At 49.6% G+C, this 16,803-nt stretch overlaps 1 protein-coding gene across 15 annotated transcripts in view; it reads left to right on the forward strand.

The window, feature by feature from the left end:
* PPP2R5C (protein phosphatase 2 regulatory subunit B'gamma) overlaps positions 1 to 16,797 on the forward strand; it is a 130,958-nt gene extending 114,161 nt beyond the window's left edge. For 10 of the 15 annotated variants that reach the window (XM_055088720.1, XM_055088726.1, XM_055088724.1 and 7 more), the window contains 6 exons: positions 3,029 to 3,199; positions 4,607 to 4,734; positions 5,472 to 5,573; positions 7,905 to 7,977; positions 13,066 to 13,182; positions 16,298 to 16,797. In XM_055088720.1, the coding sequence (XP_054944695.1) occupies positions 3,029 to 3,199; positions 4,607 to 4,734; positions 5,472 to 5,573; positions 7,905 to 7,977; positions 13,066 to 13,182; positions 16,298 to 16,345 (639 nt within the window). In that variant the 3' untranslated portion in view covers positions 16,346 to 16,797. Of the gene's footprint in view, positions 1 to 3,028; positions 3,200 to 4,606; positions 4,735 to 5,471; positions 5,574 to 7,904; positions 7,978 to 8,494; positions 8,857 to 9,665; positions 9,924 to 13,065; positions 13,183 to 16,297 lie in introns of those variants that run through there. The other 5 variants (XM_055088723.1, XM_055088722.1, XM_055088721.1 and 2 more) reach the window with 5 other exon arrangements.
* The last annotated feature ends 6 nt before the right edge of the window (positions 16,798 to 16,803 follow it).

Below are 16,803 nucleotides of genomic sequence, written 5' to 3' on the forward strand. Positions count from 1 at the left end.
CCCGGACCGGGGCGCGAACCCGCGTCCCCTGCATCGGCAGGCGGACTCTCAACCACTGCGCCACCAGGGAAGCCCAGAAGTGAGGGTTTTTAACTGCGGTTGTCTGCAAGAAGGCAGGAGATGGTGGCTTCGGTGGGGTCCTTCCATCTTAAACGGTAGATAGAAAACTCTGACTCGGCACGAGCACAAAGCTACCTCAAGCCCCCACACCCGGTCCCCAGTATTTCCACCCAGAACCACTTCATCGCTTCATCTCGTGCAGCAGAGATAACATAGTTGCACTCTGGATTGCAGAAAGCAGATGAATTTCCTGCACATTAAAAATGTTCAGACCCTCGCCTCAGTAAATTCCTTCCTTTGAAATTTCATGTATTATGACAATACAAAGCCCATTTTGTCTTACTTCAGCATCGAAAGCATGTAGGTAATTAGATGAAGGTGTAAACTCTTGGGAAGGTGCTGGGTAGGGCAGTCGGCATACGTGTGCGTCTCGTGGTCCTGCACCTGTGGCACCCCGAAGTCTGTGTGTGTCCAGGCTCAGGAATTTTTATAAAGTCTGATCCGTTTAAAAGACGTTTGTTGCTCCTGTCTGTAATCTGTAACTAATATTTGTATTTTGTAAACTTTGTACAGTGCCCAAAAGCTCTCTGGGCACATCAAACACTTTTCCACCCACCTGTCTCTTGAGGCTGATTGAGTTTTACTCTGTGGCCTTTTTCCCTGGTGTTCCAGGTCAGGAGAGGGGCTCCCTGGGACGCCAGGCTCGCCTGCCTTCCCTAGCCATCCCCTCCCCCCGCCCCGGGAGCAGGCCGCCCATTGGGTTTCCCCAGGAAAGCTTAATCCTGAAGTGCGCCCAGCAGCAAGCAGCCATTGTAGGCTCAGATTAGCATTTCCCGAGCAGACTCCCAGTCTGCAAAACGCCGGCACCCCCGGAAGCAGCTGAAACGTTGGGTATTGGTCATAGGTCATTCCAAATAGCGTGAAAAGTAAGCCCAGCGTATACCTCTGATTCCAGAAATAATAGCTTTTCCAGAGACATTGAACAGCTAAATCAATTGTGTCCTTTAGTTCACAGCTTAATGTATTTCTTCTAATAAAATTCTATTTGCCAAATGACAAGGAATGGTGGATTTGTGAAGTGATTTGCATCTGCTGTGTTCTTAAAAGTGATGCCAATACACAGAGTATGGTAGGTACCCAAACATCTGTTAAATGGTTTTGAGCAAAAAGTAGGAAAATCATTAAATGATGCATTTTTAAAAATAATCTCTCTTTATTTTTTTAAAATTAATTATGTATTTTTTGGCTGCATTGGGTCTTCGTTGCTGCTCTTGGGCTTCCTCTAGTCACGCTGAGTGTGGGCTGCTCTTCGTTGCGGTGCACGGGCTTCTCGTGGCGGTAGCTTCTCTTGCTGCAGGGCACAGACTCTAGGCGCGTGGACTTCAGTAGTTGCGGCACGCAGTCTCGGTAGTTGTGGCTCGCGGGCTCTAGAGTACAGGCTCAGTAGCTGTGGCGCACGGGCTTAGTTGCTGCGCGGCACGTGGGATCTTCCCGGACCAGGGCTCGAACCCGTGTCCCCTGCGTTGGCAGGCGGATTCTTAACCACTGCGCCACCAGGGAAGTCCAATAGTCTCTCTTTAAAGACAGTTGTGTCATAAATTTTTACGTCAGACTTCAACACTAGGAGCACTTTTAAAGTAAATTTGGGAGTTTTATAAAGTGTAAAAATATAAAAGATTATCCAGGAGCCTGAAGGTCAGAAGCATCAAAACAGAATGGTCCTAAATGAATGTTGTTGAAAAGCCCCTCCTTGTTTTTAACTGCGGTGAGGACTCACAGGCTGGCCTGTGAGCACAGTTGCCATGATCTGCGGAGCCAGAAATGACAAGTGAATGGAAACCACCAGCCAGTCTGAAAGCATGAGCATTTGCAGTGATTTTCACAGCAGTCCTGAGGCTGGGGGCCGGGATGACGGGTCCAGAAATCGCTGTGATAAGGCTATCGGCTGCTTTAAGGAACAGGTTGCAGTTGTACAGTTAGGTGTGCAAGTATGTGTATGTGCTTTACCTATACGTACATAAATGTTTTGGATCACTGTACTGTTATTTTAGGTAGCTAAACTGTTAGGAGTATTGTTAATCTGCATTCCAAATCTGATATTTTGGGTGAAGAACCTTTACTGGTAGGAAATTTGGGAACTGCAGGAACACGATAACAGAAAGGTTGCCCGGCAGAAACTGCCTGTCTGATGGGCAGGAAACACAATGCCCGACACTCACCAACCGGGAGGCTGCTGCCGCCCGACTGGACGTGCCTCGCGGGGAGCGGCTTCACAGGCTGCTCTGGGTGGGGCCCCAGCCAAGGCCAGGCTGCCGCCCGCTCGCTGCGGCCAGCGACTCCTCAGGCACTTGCGTGGGTCTAGAAATAAAGTCTTCTCAGCAGCCCCAGGGCGAGGGTCTTCGTGCCCCCAGTCTTTGATGAGGGCTCTGGGGCACGAGGGGTGGGCACCAGCCCGCGGCCACACACACAGGGCTTGCTAACATCAGTGCTTGACATCTCTCTTTCCGACGTGTTTTAGCACGACTGAAAACACTGTGTACACACACTGTATATGTATGTTTGTGTACAAATATATATGAACAGTCAGTTAATTTGAGAGAGAAACCGACTGTGCCTCTGTGTATATGTCCCCACACTGAGATATATATATGAATTCACACGCTCTGTGTTTCTCCACTGGTCTTGTTCTCTCTGAACTCTCCTACCTGCCTCTTTTTTTTTTTTTTTAAAGGATCTGACTCTTACTGAGATGGTAGTTAATCAGAGTGGGTCACATAAATTAAAACTGTGATTCTAAAGTATATAAAATTAGACCTACCTCTCTAATTATAAAAAACCCACATTCTGATTTACTGAATCACTGTTCCTTCTACAAGGCAAAAAGCACCACCTCATCTTGTGGCTTTGCAGAGGGGACCCCTTACTGAAGAAACAGAGGGCGTCACACTGTGTGTTGTCTCTTCTGTAGGTGGTGATGGCACTTCTCAAGTACTGGCCAAAGACTCACAGCCCAAAAGAAGTCATGTTCCTAAATGAACTAGAAGAGATTCTAGACGTAATTGAACCATCAGAGTTTGTGAAGATCATGGAGCCTCTCTTCCGGCAGTTAGCCAAGTGTGTCTCCAGTCCCCACTTCCAGGTATGTGGCCCTGAGACGGTGTGGGCTCGTGTCACTTCCCTTTGGAGCTGGTAGGTCGCAGTGTGTAGCTGGTCATGTTTTGCTTCTCGGGTAATTTGAAGGTAATATTCAAGCTTTTGCTTCAGTGTATTTCAGGGTAAGATCCTGAGACTTCAGCTCTACAAAATACACTCTAGCACCTCGTCCCCCCTTGTCACTGAAAACGTGTTTCTCAATAAGAGTAATTAAAGACAGCTTCTCTGTAAACGACCTCTGGCTCTGTGTTCACTGGGTTCCCAAACGCACACGACCTTATTCTCCACAACTTGAGTGATCGATGCTTACGGAGAATATAAAACTGTTTAGCTTTGCGTTCCCTCCCTCCATAAGCTCTTCATTTCTGACATGTATGAGTTTGTGTCCCGTTACCCTTTAAAAAAACAGTAATGGTTCTGATCTTTGTACCTTCCACATTCCTGTGTGAGAGTTGCCTCGGTCATGCCACTTCCCACTTTTCCTGACTTCCTCCTCACACCTTCCGAGCCCCTTTCAAGGGCCATCATCCCCAGTGGCTTTTCCAGCCTGTCTGCCTCCTTTGAACATATTGGGGACCCCATCTTTTTGTATCGTTGACACGGTATTTGTAGTGAACTCATCGTGAACAAGGTAGCAGTCTAGGCACAAAAGGAGCGAAACCTCACAGTCACCAGGGAGTCGGCAGCCCAGCGGGAGAGGGGAGATGTGTCAGCACAGCCCCAGGTGGCATCCACGTCTGCGTTGCCGGCGGTTTCAGAACTGGCCGCCTCGGTGGCCTCCGCCCTCCCGTCTTACCTTGCTGCCCTCCCTGCTGTCATCTCACATGCCCTCCCTCAAGTGCCTCTGCAGGGACAGGCTCCGCCACCACCCATTTTCAGCGGAAGCCACGTTTCCGCACACACGCCAGCACTCCCTACCCTCCCCTGCTGCTGTTTGCCACACAACTTAACCCTTCTAATAAGTCAGGCAATTCGCCCGTCGTTTGTTTACCCCCACAGAACGTAAGCTCCACGAAAGCAAGGATTTCTGCCTCACCTGGCTCACTGCAGAATCCTCAGTGCCAGACGGCGCTGCCCGTGGTGTAGACGCGTAATAGATGGGTGGTGGATGGCTGATGGATAGGTAAAACGAACTCGTTTTACTTGTCTCCTCGGCATCTAGCCCATGTCTAGCAGAAATGTTCATTGAACTCATGAAAAAATGAGTGACAGTGATCTTGACAGACAGGAAATCATCTGCCTCTCTGTTGAAGGCTCTTCAGGGTTACAGTCTAGAGTATTTTAATTTGTAGAAATAATAATTTTCCAATCCAGTATAATTCACTTTCCTATTTACATGTGTAATGGAACGCTTTAATCAGCACAAACAACAGCCATGCCCTCCGTCTTCCAGGTGGCAGAGCGGGCGCTGTATTACTGGAATAACGAGTACATCATGAGTCTCATCAGTGACAATGCAGCGAAGATTCTGCCCATCATGTTTCCATCCTTGTACCGCAACTCTAAGACCCACTGGAACAAGTAAGAGAGCGCTGGCTGCCGTCAGATCTGGCCATGTTTAAATTTTGCATATTTTGCCGGTACTTCAATTACGATTGAATCCAAGTCTGACTGTCAGTTAAAAAACAAGATGCTGACTTCTTTGTGGGCTGTAATCACGCAGAAGTCTGGGCTGTATCTTGGCCTTCCGTTCACATCCTCATCCCCGTGTCGAGCCCACGTAGGGCCTATTGCCTCACTCCCCACCCCCCCCGTCTCATCCCCGGCGGGGTCGGGAGCAGCATCTTCCGGGCCGCCTCTTAAGTTCCCTCCGGAACAGTTAAAGATTGTCACAACCCCAGGGCTCAGTCCCTGCAGGGGCACAGTGGCCACCCCAGACGCGGGGGCCCCAGAGCCCTGCTGACACTCACCCTGGTGAGCCCCTCTGTGCTCGGCACCTGGGGAGCCAGAGAGAAGAGCAGGTAACCTGAACACCACTAGGAATCTTGACATCTGCCCCTGCTTCTCTCCTTTGTTCTCTCACTTGCTGAGGATGAACAGACTGATTTACTCAGTGGTCATCTCCCGAGACCTTGGCAGTCAGTATGGATGCCATGTCATCCATGTCATCGTCTCTACTGAACTGGTACTTGTGAAATGTGGGCCATTGAAATGGGCTGATAAGTTGGGAGAGGAAATAGTCTGTGGTGGAGGAGGGGAGGGAAACGGATCAAAAAAGATGAAGCATTCTGAGTTTCAACACGAAGCTTTCGTCACAGGACAATACATGGCTTGATATACAATGCGCTGAAACTCTTCATGGAGATGAACCAAAAACTATTCGATGACTGTACCCAGCAGTTTAAAGCAGAGAAACTGAAGTAAGTTGCTCCTTTCAAAAGTTATTCTTTTAAGGATTTTTTTTTTCCTTAATCCTGAACAAACCTCTCCCATTAGTTTGTCCTAAAAAGTTTTTCTTCACTTTAAAGCAAAATCAGCCTTTTTGTACTTGGAAAGCAAATCAAAACTTTGTTATGATAACTTATTTTCAAAGAACACGTGTTTAAAGTTAGCTATTCTCTGGGAATTCCGTGGCGGTCCAGTGGTTAGGACTCAGTGCTTTCCCCGCGGTAGCCCCAGGTTCAATCCCTGGTCGCGGAACTAAGACCCTGCAAGCTGCACGATGCAGCCAGAAAAAAAAAAAAAAAAAAGTTAGCTTTTCTCTCCGTTACGCTAGGTCCAGTGGTTAGGACTCAGTGCTTTCCCCGCGGTAGCCCCAGGTTCAATCCCTGGTCGCGGAACTAAGACCGTGCAAGCTGCACGACGCAGCCAGAAAAAAAAAAAAAAAAAGTTAGCTGTTCTCTCCGTTACACTACTAGTTTAATCATTGCAAAAAGTGCATGTATAGTCACTAATTTAACTTTCAGGGTCTTTGCTTTTCTCAGGGGACACTTAAAGGCAATAATGTGTAGTAATTTTTCATGTTTATCAGGCAGGAATTTGAACTGTATCCTGTAAGGTTTACATGAAAGAGCAGGAATCTTCATCCAGTGTAGCTTTATTTTCTAATTTGTTGATCTCCATAAATTCGGGCATTCTCTGGAATCTAGTGCCAGAGTCCCTCACAAAATCAGGGCCCTGCCCTCATGATGTGAGGACTTCAGAACCCACATCTGTCCGGGGACAGGCTAGATCAGGGGTCCCCAACCCCGGTTAGGAACCAGGCCACACAGCAGGAGGTGAGCGGCGGGGGAGAGGAGCTTCCTCTGCTGCTCCCCGCCACTCCCCACCACTCCCCGCCTCTCCCCGCCGCTCCCCGTCGCTCCCCGCCTCTCCCCACCGCTCCCCACCACTCCCCGTCGCTCCCCGCCGCTCCCCGCCTCTCCCCGCCGCTCCCCGTCGCTCCCCGCCTCTCCCCGCCGCTCCCCACCACTCCCCGCCTCTCCCCGCCGCTCCCCGTCGCTCCCCGCCTCTCCCCACCGCTCCCCACCACTCCCCGTCGCTCCCCGCCGCTCCCCGCCTCTCCCCGCCGCTCCCCGTCACTCCCCGCCGCTCGCATTCCCAGCTGAACCATCCCCTCCCCAACCCCTGAGTCCATGGGAAAATTGTCTTCCACGAATCCGGTCCCTGGTGCCAAAAAGGTTGGGGACTGCTGGGCTAGATGACTCTGTCCCTAGGCTGTGCTAGTAACAGTATGATTCATCAATTATCAAAATCACATCTTCAGAGCCAGGTGTGGACTGGGAGCAGATTTGATTCTTTGTCGCTTGAAGCTGTGGCCGAGGCAGGTAAACTTTGGATGAATGTAATTCAAATTACAGTACATAGATAACGAAGTGCCGTGTTCATTCCTTAGACAGTATGTGATTACCTATGTGCAAGGCCCTGTTACAGGTTCTGGCAACACAGCAGTGAATAAAACAAACAAAAACCCTTGCCCTTACGGAGTTTACATTCTGGGTGGTGTGGAAAGAGAAAGACAGCAAAATACAAATGAGTAAGGCATAGTGTGTGAAGGACAATGACAAACGAAGCAGGAAGGGGCCCAGGGAGCTGGCTGTGGGCTCTTTAAACCTTCAGGCTGCCCGGCCCATTCCTGCCTCAACTGAACGCAGTGTTCGGGTGTGAAATATGTGAACGTCGGGGCTTTTCTAACGGCACCTCCTCTTTCATGGAACATCACATTTCTGAAAGGGACCTTACAGATCATGTAGCACATTTACTGGATTAAAAAAAAGAGTTGGTCCCATGATAAGTAAGGCACTGAAGGTCATACGCCTTGTTGGTGTGGGTCTACAGGCTGTGCCTCTGTAAGGACGTCGTCACCTGGTTCCTCCACACTGAGGTGTGGTCTCACTTTTCACGGGTATGTAAGCTTCTCACCAAAATCATATATGTCCTGTGACGAAGGAACAAAACCGGGGGGAGAAAGGAGACGCAGATGTGCCCGTGCAAGTGTTTCTAAGAGCTTAAATTCTTAGACATGTTAAAATTTTGGTGTATTTATATTTTTAACTCTTTTCCTCTAAGCCCAGTTTCTTTTTTTTGCCCGTTATGTACCTTATGGTCACCACTGTGACGTACGTGGAGTAAGACCAGACGGTGACCAAGGGGAAATAGGTGTTGTGTTGCTGGCCATGTTCCCCCTTAACGTTTTCTCTCTTGAATTTGATTCGTTTCTCTAACACCAGTGACATTTTACTATTTTTCAGAGAGAAGCTAAAAATGAAAGAACGAGAAGAAGCATGGGTTAAAATAGAAAACCTAGCCAAAGCAAACCCCCAGGTACTAAAAAAGAGAGTAACATGAAAACGTCTAGGGTGTAACTTGAATGTTTTTATGAGATAGGAGTGTGGATTCATCGTGAGAGGGGAGGGAAATCAATTTCACTAACACTGTATATGAAAATATCTGCAATAAAAATACTTTTCAACTTTTGTACAAGTACTTATTTTGCCCCACAAAGGTTTTTACCACAGAATTGACATTTTTTTAATTATTATGCTTTTTAAATAAGACATGAACCTTATGAATATACTGTGGTAAAAAGAAAGTCAGGATACAAGCTCTGTTTTGGGCCAAGATTGTAATTTGCTTTCTCAAATGTCATAGATGCTGTAGTTCAATATTTTCCTTTCTTTTTAATATCAAATTCTAAAGGAAAAGAAATTAGATTTGAAATAGATTAAGTATGAAGTCAATGTCCTCTTTCCTAAAACGAGGTTTCTGCAGGCTGAGCCTTTCTCGTTAAAAGTTGACCAACTTCTGTCATCTTAGCCGCTAATCCTTTCTCCCATCCCAGCACGCCCTGGCAGGTGGGCGCCAATGACATGTCTTCTGGAACTGCCAGCACTGAAGCAGTGTCCCCCGATGCATTACCTCGGGCTGACCCCCGGGGGCTGGGGGTTGCAGCCGTGTCCCGACAGACGTTCTTTCTGATGCTGTGTGCCTGTCCGATTATCACTGAAAATCATTTGCCACACTAAGAATTCTCAGGCTGTCCTCAGCTCCCCAGAAAAGATTTTACTTTCTGAGGAAAACTGCTCGGCTACCCCTAAAATCCTGAAAGGTTCAATACGGTGAACCAGATTACAAGCTATCTATTTATTTTCTTTGGTGAGAGGTATGCATAAATCATTATTATCTCAGTTGCTATGTGGGTTTTCAATCTCTCTGATGTTTAATAAAAAGTGATACATGAATACAGAGTTAAAAGTATGTACTTTGCCTATATAACAACATACTGACTTGTATTCCCTCTGATAAAACTATAATCAAGACACAAACCATAGGAAAATTGAATGACATCCTTAAGAGTATGTCCTTGATGTCACCTGAAACAAGTAACTGGCGTTTTTCTAACCATTTTTATTCCATGCTCTACACAGAAATGCTATTTTATGTGAAAATAGCATGTGAAACTGTGTAGTAGCTAATTTAGGTAGATAACTATGGGTATGTACTTTTAAGAATAGAATTTATGTTGAACGTGAGGTTAAAATACTGACTGACGTTTGTTGTAAGACACAGTAAAAGCATACGTCTGGGGCAGTGTGGGTGGATGGACCCTGCCCGACGGGGCCCAGGCCGTCTTGCTCTGTCCAGACGGCCCCGTGCCAAGGGCAGACGGGTCCCAATCAGGGTCGTCAAGGACCCCGTCACACACACCCTTGAGATCAACACCCTTGAAAAACATGTAAACTGTATACAGATCAGAGGGTCTGATTTTATTTATTTTACCTGGAAAATAGGAATAATCTCATAGAAAATCGCATAAAGCCTTACATTACAAACGAAGAGCTGGCTGTGATTGTATTAGCAAAGGCGGCCTGGTTTCACTGCTGTGCTGTAACAGATGTTCCTTCTAAAATATATATTGTTCTCATTTCTCTTTTTCTGAACTTTTCCTAAATGTTCTTACATCACATTTTTATTCCTTTGGCTGCTGTGTTTTAAAATGTCTCGGGCAACAGCCTGAGTGCAGTGGGCTTTGCCTGCGCTCACCCCTGCGTTGTGCTGTGGCGCTCTGACCTGAGCGCCGTCCTGCTCGCGTCTGCGTGTGAAAACCGTCTGTGACCACACCCCAGCAGGTCCTGTCCGCATGCTCCAGTCCACCGAGCAGTGTCTGAAACGGAAAGTACTTCGTGGGCTAATATCTCAAAGCGGGAAGTGAGGGCCTTGGTACCCGCTGTTCTCTCTCTCTCTCTCTCTCTCTCTCTCTCTCCCCCTCTCTCTCTCTCTCTCTCTCTCTCTCTCTCTCTCTCTCTCTCTCTCGTCCTTTCTAAATTCTAGTCGTTGCTTGCTATTTACAACAGCAGCAAAAAGTAAATAGTGTTGTGGGTAATACAGCTTGCGTGCCACTTCCGTAACGAAAACATGTAGGTGGGTTTTTGAAGCCTGATTCCCCATCTCAAATCTGCCGTTTTGAGAAATGATTTAATAGCTTCCTTATTTTAGGTGGGTTCCCAATCCCTCACTCTGTTCACTGGCGTGTACCTAGAAGTCTTCCTGATGCTGACCCTTGTGTTTTCACAGGCTAAGTCTTTCATCTGCTTGGAGATGTGAAAGCAGGTCCCCGTTTAGGCCGGTTGGGATTTGGAAAGCTGTGGTCCTTCAGGATTTGGGTTGTGTTTGTTTTAGCAGTTGTGGCAGTTTCAGCTGGGGTTTCTTAATGTCAGATGCGATTTAATTTTTTTTAAGTCATGAAATAGTGAAGATTTCTAACATAAATGTGTTTTTCCTAGTCCACCAAAAGAGGCCGTATAACAGTTTTACTCCTGTCTCCCTTTTGTGGGGATCATGTGAAATGAAGACAAGGCACTTCTGTGAATTTTAAGTGTGGCTCTGGCTCAGTGTTTCTGCCCCTTTGCAATGACAAGATGATGCCATAGGAGGCCCAGGGCTCAGAGTCTGGTTGCCTGCCTTTCCTTTGGGAGATGAGCCTCTCTGGGGAAATGTGCCTTCCTTATTTCACCTGTTGAGAGCTTCAGCCTCGGGAAGGTTTTTCTTCCCCATGAGAATGCTCTGCCCCCGAGCCTGCTAGTGACATCGATTAGGAAATCGGCGTTTTGTAGCATCCTTGTGCATACTTTCCTTGCCCTGAGCCCCAGCAGGGCCTCGGAGCCCGTACTGCTCTAGGCACGGCCGCTGGCAGGGTCCGTGTAGAGCGCTGGTGTCCTCCTGGCGTGGCCAAAGCTGAAAATCCCCGCACCACCGCCCGAGCACTGCAGTGTCTCTGCTCTGTCTGCCCTGCCCAGCTGAGCCCCGGGGGGCAAGGCGCCGTGCAGACCCCAGCTCCCTGCGCCCAGCAGGTCACCACCTCTCTGGGCGGATGGGTGCCAGCTGCATGTCCCAAATGGTAGCGCTTTCCCAGGATCCAAAAATGAGAATGAGACACGGCCCCAGGTGTCAAGGAGGGGAGCCAGATGGAAGCCAAGAGAATCCAGTCCAGACGGTCGGATGATGGCACACGCTGGGGGCTGTGCTGGCGGTGCTGGCGAGAGGCCTGGTCGTGCCTTTAGAGAGACACGTAAAGGAGGGCTAGAGGGTAGGGTGGCCACGGCGAGGTGTCCCCACCGGGACACGGCGCCGGGACCTTAGCCCCCAAGAGTGCTGGGCCCCCTGGAGGTGCAGCCAGCCTCTTAGAGGCTCACCTAAGGGACTTAACCAGCCGGGGGCTCAAGGCAGGGGAAGGGGCGACTGGGAAACCGAGCTGCTCGTAGACGGAGCGTCACTCATGGGGGAGGGTGGGTGTGGTCTGTGTCAGGGACAAAGCTGGAGAGGGGGCAGGACCCGTGAATTTTATCCCCAAAACAGTGTGCAGGTGTCACAGTGTCATCCAGAGCCAGTGGCCTCAGCAGGCTTGCGCTCAGAAAGCTTTTCCAGACGCTCCGGGGGCTCCTGGGGAAACGTGTGGAGATAACGCTGCTGGATGGGGCTGACGGGGGCCTGGGTGCCCATCGGGTGGAGGAAACGGAGCCAAGGGTGTGGCTCCCGCGAGGGAGCGGCGCGTTTCCCAGGCTGGTGGAGAGGCTGGGCCAGGCGGGCACGGGGGCCTGTGGGGGGTGGGCGGGGGCGCGGGCAAGGGTCAGCGAGACCCTCAGGGCGTGAGGAGGGGCACAGACTGTCGTCCCAGCAGTGACAGAGGAGCGGGGGCCGGCCGGCGCCACAGGCAGGGAGGGGGAGCTTCAGGGACAACTGTGGCCCCCGCGTGGCCACAGAGCGGTCACCCACGGCCCGGTGCCCGGCGTCCCGTCGGAGAGGCGAGGCCCAGAGCCGTGGCGGTGAGCCGAGGGGTCGGGAGGGGGAGGGGCTGCCGAGAGCAGAGCGGCCCTCCTGGTCGGTGGCTCGCCTGGCGGGAGGGAGGTGGTGAGCCAGGCCGGGGGGTAGGGGTGGGTGCCGGGTCCCCAGCCCAGGCAGAGGGGCTTGCTGTGGCCAGGAGGGCACGAGCCGGGCACAGGGCGTGGGGGAAGGGGTGCGAGGCTGCGGCTCGGAACCCCAGCTCCCCCTTCACCGGCCTGGGGCCCCACGGTTAGTGTAGGTACCTCCGCGTTCCCGTCAGCCAAGTGGGATCATAGCACACCCTTTACAGGCGGTGCTTGGAATAGCTCCAGCTCGCGGCAGACGCACAGAGGGTGGCCGCCAAATGCTGAGGACAGTCAGGGCCTTCCGTGTGCCTTAGCTCACCCGCGCCGTCACAGCCACCTCCGAAGTGATCTCATCCCCACGTCCCACTCCCGGAAGCAAAGTCAGAAACCCGTCCTGCTCACGGCAAAGCCTGACTTGGCCCAGAACCCGAAGAGACTGGAGCCCCAGGGCGCCCCGTGGGGAACAGGAGAGGGAGCCACGGGGACCCCACTGACACGTGGGCGTACCAGGCCTCCTGCAGGGCCGGCCACGGGGTTGCAGAGTGAGATGCAAGCCGTGGGACTGATTGGGGTTGTGTCGTTTGGGAGGAGAGCAGAGAGGGTGTGAGTAAAAGGGTGTGATCAGTGATGGGGTTTAGGCGAGTCTGGACAGTGCCGAGAAAATGAGGACCAGGAGCGAGGGGGCAGACAGAGGAGGGCAAGGCAGTGTGCAGAGGTTGGGGGCTGGAGGTGGAGGTTTCCGCGGGAAGCGTTCCCGTGACCAGATCCAGGCTCACGGGGAGTCAGCAGGCCGGAGGCTCCAGGGCGGGGTGTTGCCCAGCAAGGGGCTGGGACAGTCTGGAATGAGGCGGCGCCCGGGGCCCAGGCGCTGCAGGTGTAGGCCGCCCAGGAAGCACTTCCCTGCACGTGGGCTCCCTTCAGGAGGGGCCGCGGGGGTGGCTTGGGCCAGGAGCCCCGGAGCCGAGCGCTGACCTGACCTAGAGTGACTCCGCGCTTTGCATTGCAGTACGCGGTGTGTAGTCAAGCGAGCACCGCGAGCCTTCCGGTGGCAGTGGAGACAGATGGGCCTCTATTGGAAGATGTGCAGATGCTGAGAGAGACAGTGAACGAAGAGGCTCGCCAGGTAAAAGCGCGCAGAGCTAAGCTGGGTGCGCTCCTTAGAGGCTTGCTTAAGACGTGCCTGTGATTTTAGTGATGTGATAGACAGCAGTGCCGCCTGTGTAAGCCAAAGTGAAAAACTGCATGGTGGTAATCTTACAGGAAACATTTCGTCCATATATCTTAGGTCAAATTAGTAGAAACAGTTTTTAAGGATTAAGTATGTGCCTGAAATGTGTTTCTTCATTTACTTTAACAGTAATAATCCCAGTTCTTAACTGCCGTCAAATGTTAACGAAAGCAGACTCAAAGGTTTGCGGTAATGTCTTCCCTCTCTGCCCTCTGCCCCCTTGCGACTTCTGCTCTGGCCCAGAGGCGTCCCCTCGTACTTCTCCACAGAGCTACTGCCGGCCCCCGGGCCCCAGGACATCAGGCTGAGCCCTCATCCTGTCAACAGCAGGGTCACGCTGCCTCGCAGGCCTGTGCCAGGGTCAGGGCTCTGTCAGGACCCCCATGCGATACCCACACTCAAGTGGTTTTGTTTCCACTTTGTGGAGATGCATATTTAGATCACCACCGATCCAAAGAAAGGCTCCTATCACTAAATGGGGAACCTTTACGATTTAGGCTTTAAAGAGGGTAGTGGGTGGAGTTCCCACGTATAAGGAGCCTTTCCGTTGCTGTAGGTCTCTGATTGCACCTCGTGTTCTCAATCCTTGCAGTTGATAAAGTGCTAACTGGATTTGGGGATATGGCCCTTTCTGACTCTGAAACTTTAATCCCCTTTGAGCTAAGAATTCCTAAAGACATCCAGCACTACAATTCTGAAAAGTAACAAGTTAGGCTAAAATTATACTGCATACTGAATGCAGATGGTTTCTAGATGATAGTGTCATTCTGAGCTCAAACAGAGAGGGTTTTTTTTAACCTACTTGTTTTTAACTCAAGTAAATTGTATTCCCCACCTGATCAGACAGGATCAGGCATTACCAAGAGCACAGGCTCTAGACCATGCGGACTGCACTGCCCAACACGGCAGCCCTGAGGCACACGTGACATCTGGCCGTCTGCACTGAGCTGTGCTGCAGCCCAAAACACACACGGGAACTCCCAGGCTTGGTGTGAGGAAAGGACCTAGGAACATCTCCTTCATAATTTTCTGTTGGGCTTCCCTGGTGGCGCAGTGGTTGAGAGTCCGCCTGCCGATGCAGGGGACGCGGGTTCGTGCCCCGGTCCGGGAAGATCCCACGTGCCGCGGAGCGGCTAGGCCCGTGAGCCATGGCCGCTGAGCCTGCGCGTCCGGAGCCTGTGCTCCGCAACGGGAGAGGCCACAGCAGTGAGAGGCCCGCATACCACAAAAAAAAAAAAAAAATTTCTGTTACTGATAACATGTTGAAATGATAGTATTTTGGATACACTGGGTTAAATTGTAAAAATATTATTAAAATAAATTTCATCAGTTGCTTTTCACTTTTTCAATGTGGCTACTAGAAAATCTGGAATTACATATGTGGCTGGCATCGTTTCCCGACCAGGCAGTGCCGGGCCAGATGCCCTTTTTTTTGGTGCTTCCAGAGTAAAGCACCTGCACTGGCCCACCCTTGCCTCTTCCTGCCCGGCTAGTTCTTGGCCTTAGGTTAAGATAAAAGCAGGTGGACACAAACACTAAACATACAGTGCAAGAACATCAGTAACTCGTTTTTTACTTAATCCAGTTGGATTCCATAATTTCCTCGCAATATTCTTAGCAATGAACAGATTGAATAAAAAACATGAAAATCCTTATCTTTTTCTCTCTCTCTGGGGTGTTAATTTTCCTACTTCTTAATTTTTTTTTAAACTTGGAAAGGAATTTGAGGCCATCTCTTTGATTACCATTTTGATTTTTTGGCTTCAGGTGGGCTGAAAGACGTCAACACTCGCCTTGTTACTGCAGGCGGTCAAAGGAAATCACAATCAGGGTCCCTCCTACCAGCAAGCCTGCCCGGGGGTTTGTGACCACATGTTAGTCTTTAGGTCACTCGGGCCATACAACATAGAAAAGGAAACTGATGTCTTACAAGCCAGTCTTTACACATTAAACATTTTTAGGGTTGGAGGATTTTTCTTTTAGGTAGGTACATCCTTTGACTTGATCATTAAAGCTAGGAAAAGAATAAACTATGCCCAAAATGTAATGAACGTAGTATATAATTATGTAATCTATGGACCTGTGGTTTCTGATTTAGGGCCTACTCTGTAGGAGATGAAGAACGCAAATTAAAATAGCATTCTCATCTCGAGGAAGACTGCCTTTGAAAGTCAGCTCTAGTATCTCGGCGGTGGCCGATCTTCCAGCGGCCCTTGGAGGAGGGCTTGTCTCCTTCCCTGCAGGAGTTATGAAGGAAGCAGCCTCTGTAGTCATCTACTCATTAGTTCTGAGACACCATGTGCAGACAGGACGTTGCCTGGAGAACTCTTTTAGTCTGCTGGTTTGTTTTCATGACTTTTGAAATTAGACTGTATGACTGAGTTTTCTGTGTAATTGACATTCTTATAAAAATTATCCCCCTACCCATAACCTTTAGATTTCTACAGATCACATTCCTGGGTTGGAAGACTCCATGCTATTAAGATGTCAGTTCTCCCCCAAAATTAACGCAATCCAGTCAGAATCCCAACAGGCACTTTTCTTTTTTTTTAAGACATTGACCAGTTAATTCTAAAATTCATATGGAAATGCAAAGGACCTAGAATAGCCGAAATAACTCTGAGAAAAGAATAAAGTTGGAAGACTAACACGACCCAATTTCAAGACTTACTGTAGATTTCTATGGATCAATTGAAATTCCCCCAAATATCAAAATAATCCCGCATTTCTTTGAAATGATTCGAATGTGGGCTCAGGATGCATGTGAGGTAAATGACAGTGTTGCCGGAGGATCCAGGAGAGGAGACCCTAATGCTGATGGAATGTACTTGGTTGGAATTTTGTGGAGGAATTCAATTATATGTTTACCTGTCAGAACCATGATTTTGGGTTTCTTTTGAGAAAATTGTGTAACCCTATATAGAAGCTCCAAAATAAACTAGTAAAGTTCATGTGAATGACATTTATATCAGAGACATTTAAAATGTTTTACAATTCTCATTTTTAACAGTCGGTCGGGAGGAAAGCAGTGACAACCATGCAGTTAAGGAAGGTGTAGAAAGACGGAAGGTGGGAAGTGAAGGTATTCCTTACTCAGTACGTAGAAGTGTATTTAAGGCTTTTATATTTAGGAAAAGCACTGACAATGTTATGTACATGAAGTATTTTCCCTTTTTTCCCTGTCATTCCAGCTTGTGATGGTGAAGACGAAATCTGGTCCCTCAAGAGATTTTTGATGAGTTCTGTCCTAAATTCAGTAGTAAAACGTGCACTCTTCTGTATGACCCACCCCGATGTTGTTTTCCCATTTACTGTATAGATTTAGCCTTTCAGCGCTGCCATTTTGCTGCAGACAGAGGCCGTTTCTCTCCGGCTTGCGTCTCCGTAGGCGCGTCTGGGGCAGTGTGTCCGTCTGTCTTGTCTGCCCACCGTCAGCAGCATGCTCGGCCCACACGTCCCTCCACCAGTGTCACTCGTCTAGGGGGACCGTCTGCATGATGTCCCACTCTCCTGCCT

The sequence above is a fragment of the Physeter macrocephalus genome, chromosome 11, assembly GCF_002837175.3.
Source record: "Physeter macrocephalus isolate SW-GA chromosome 11, ASM283717v5, whole genome shotgun sequence".
Lineage (NCBI taxonomy): Eukaryota > Metazoa > Chordata > Mammalia > Artiodactyla > Physeteridae > Physeter > Physeter macrocephalus.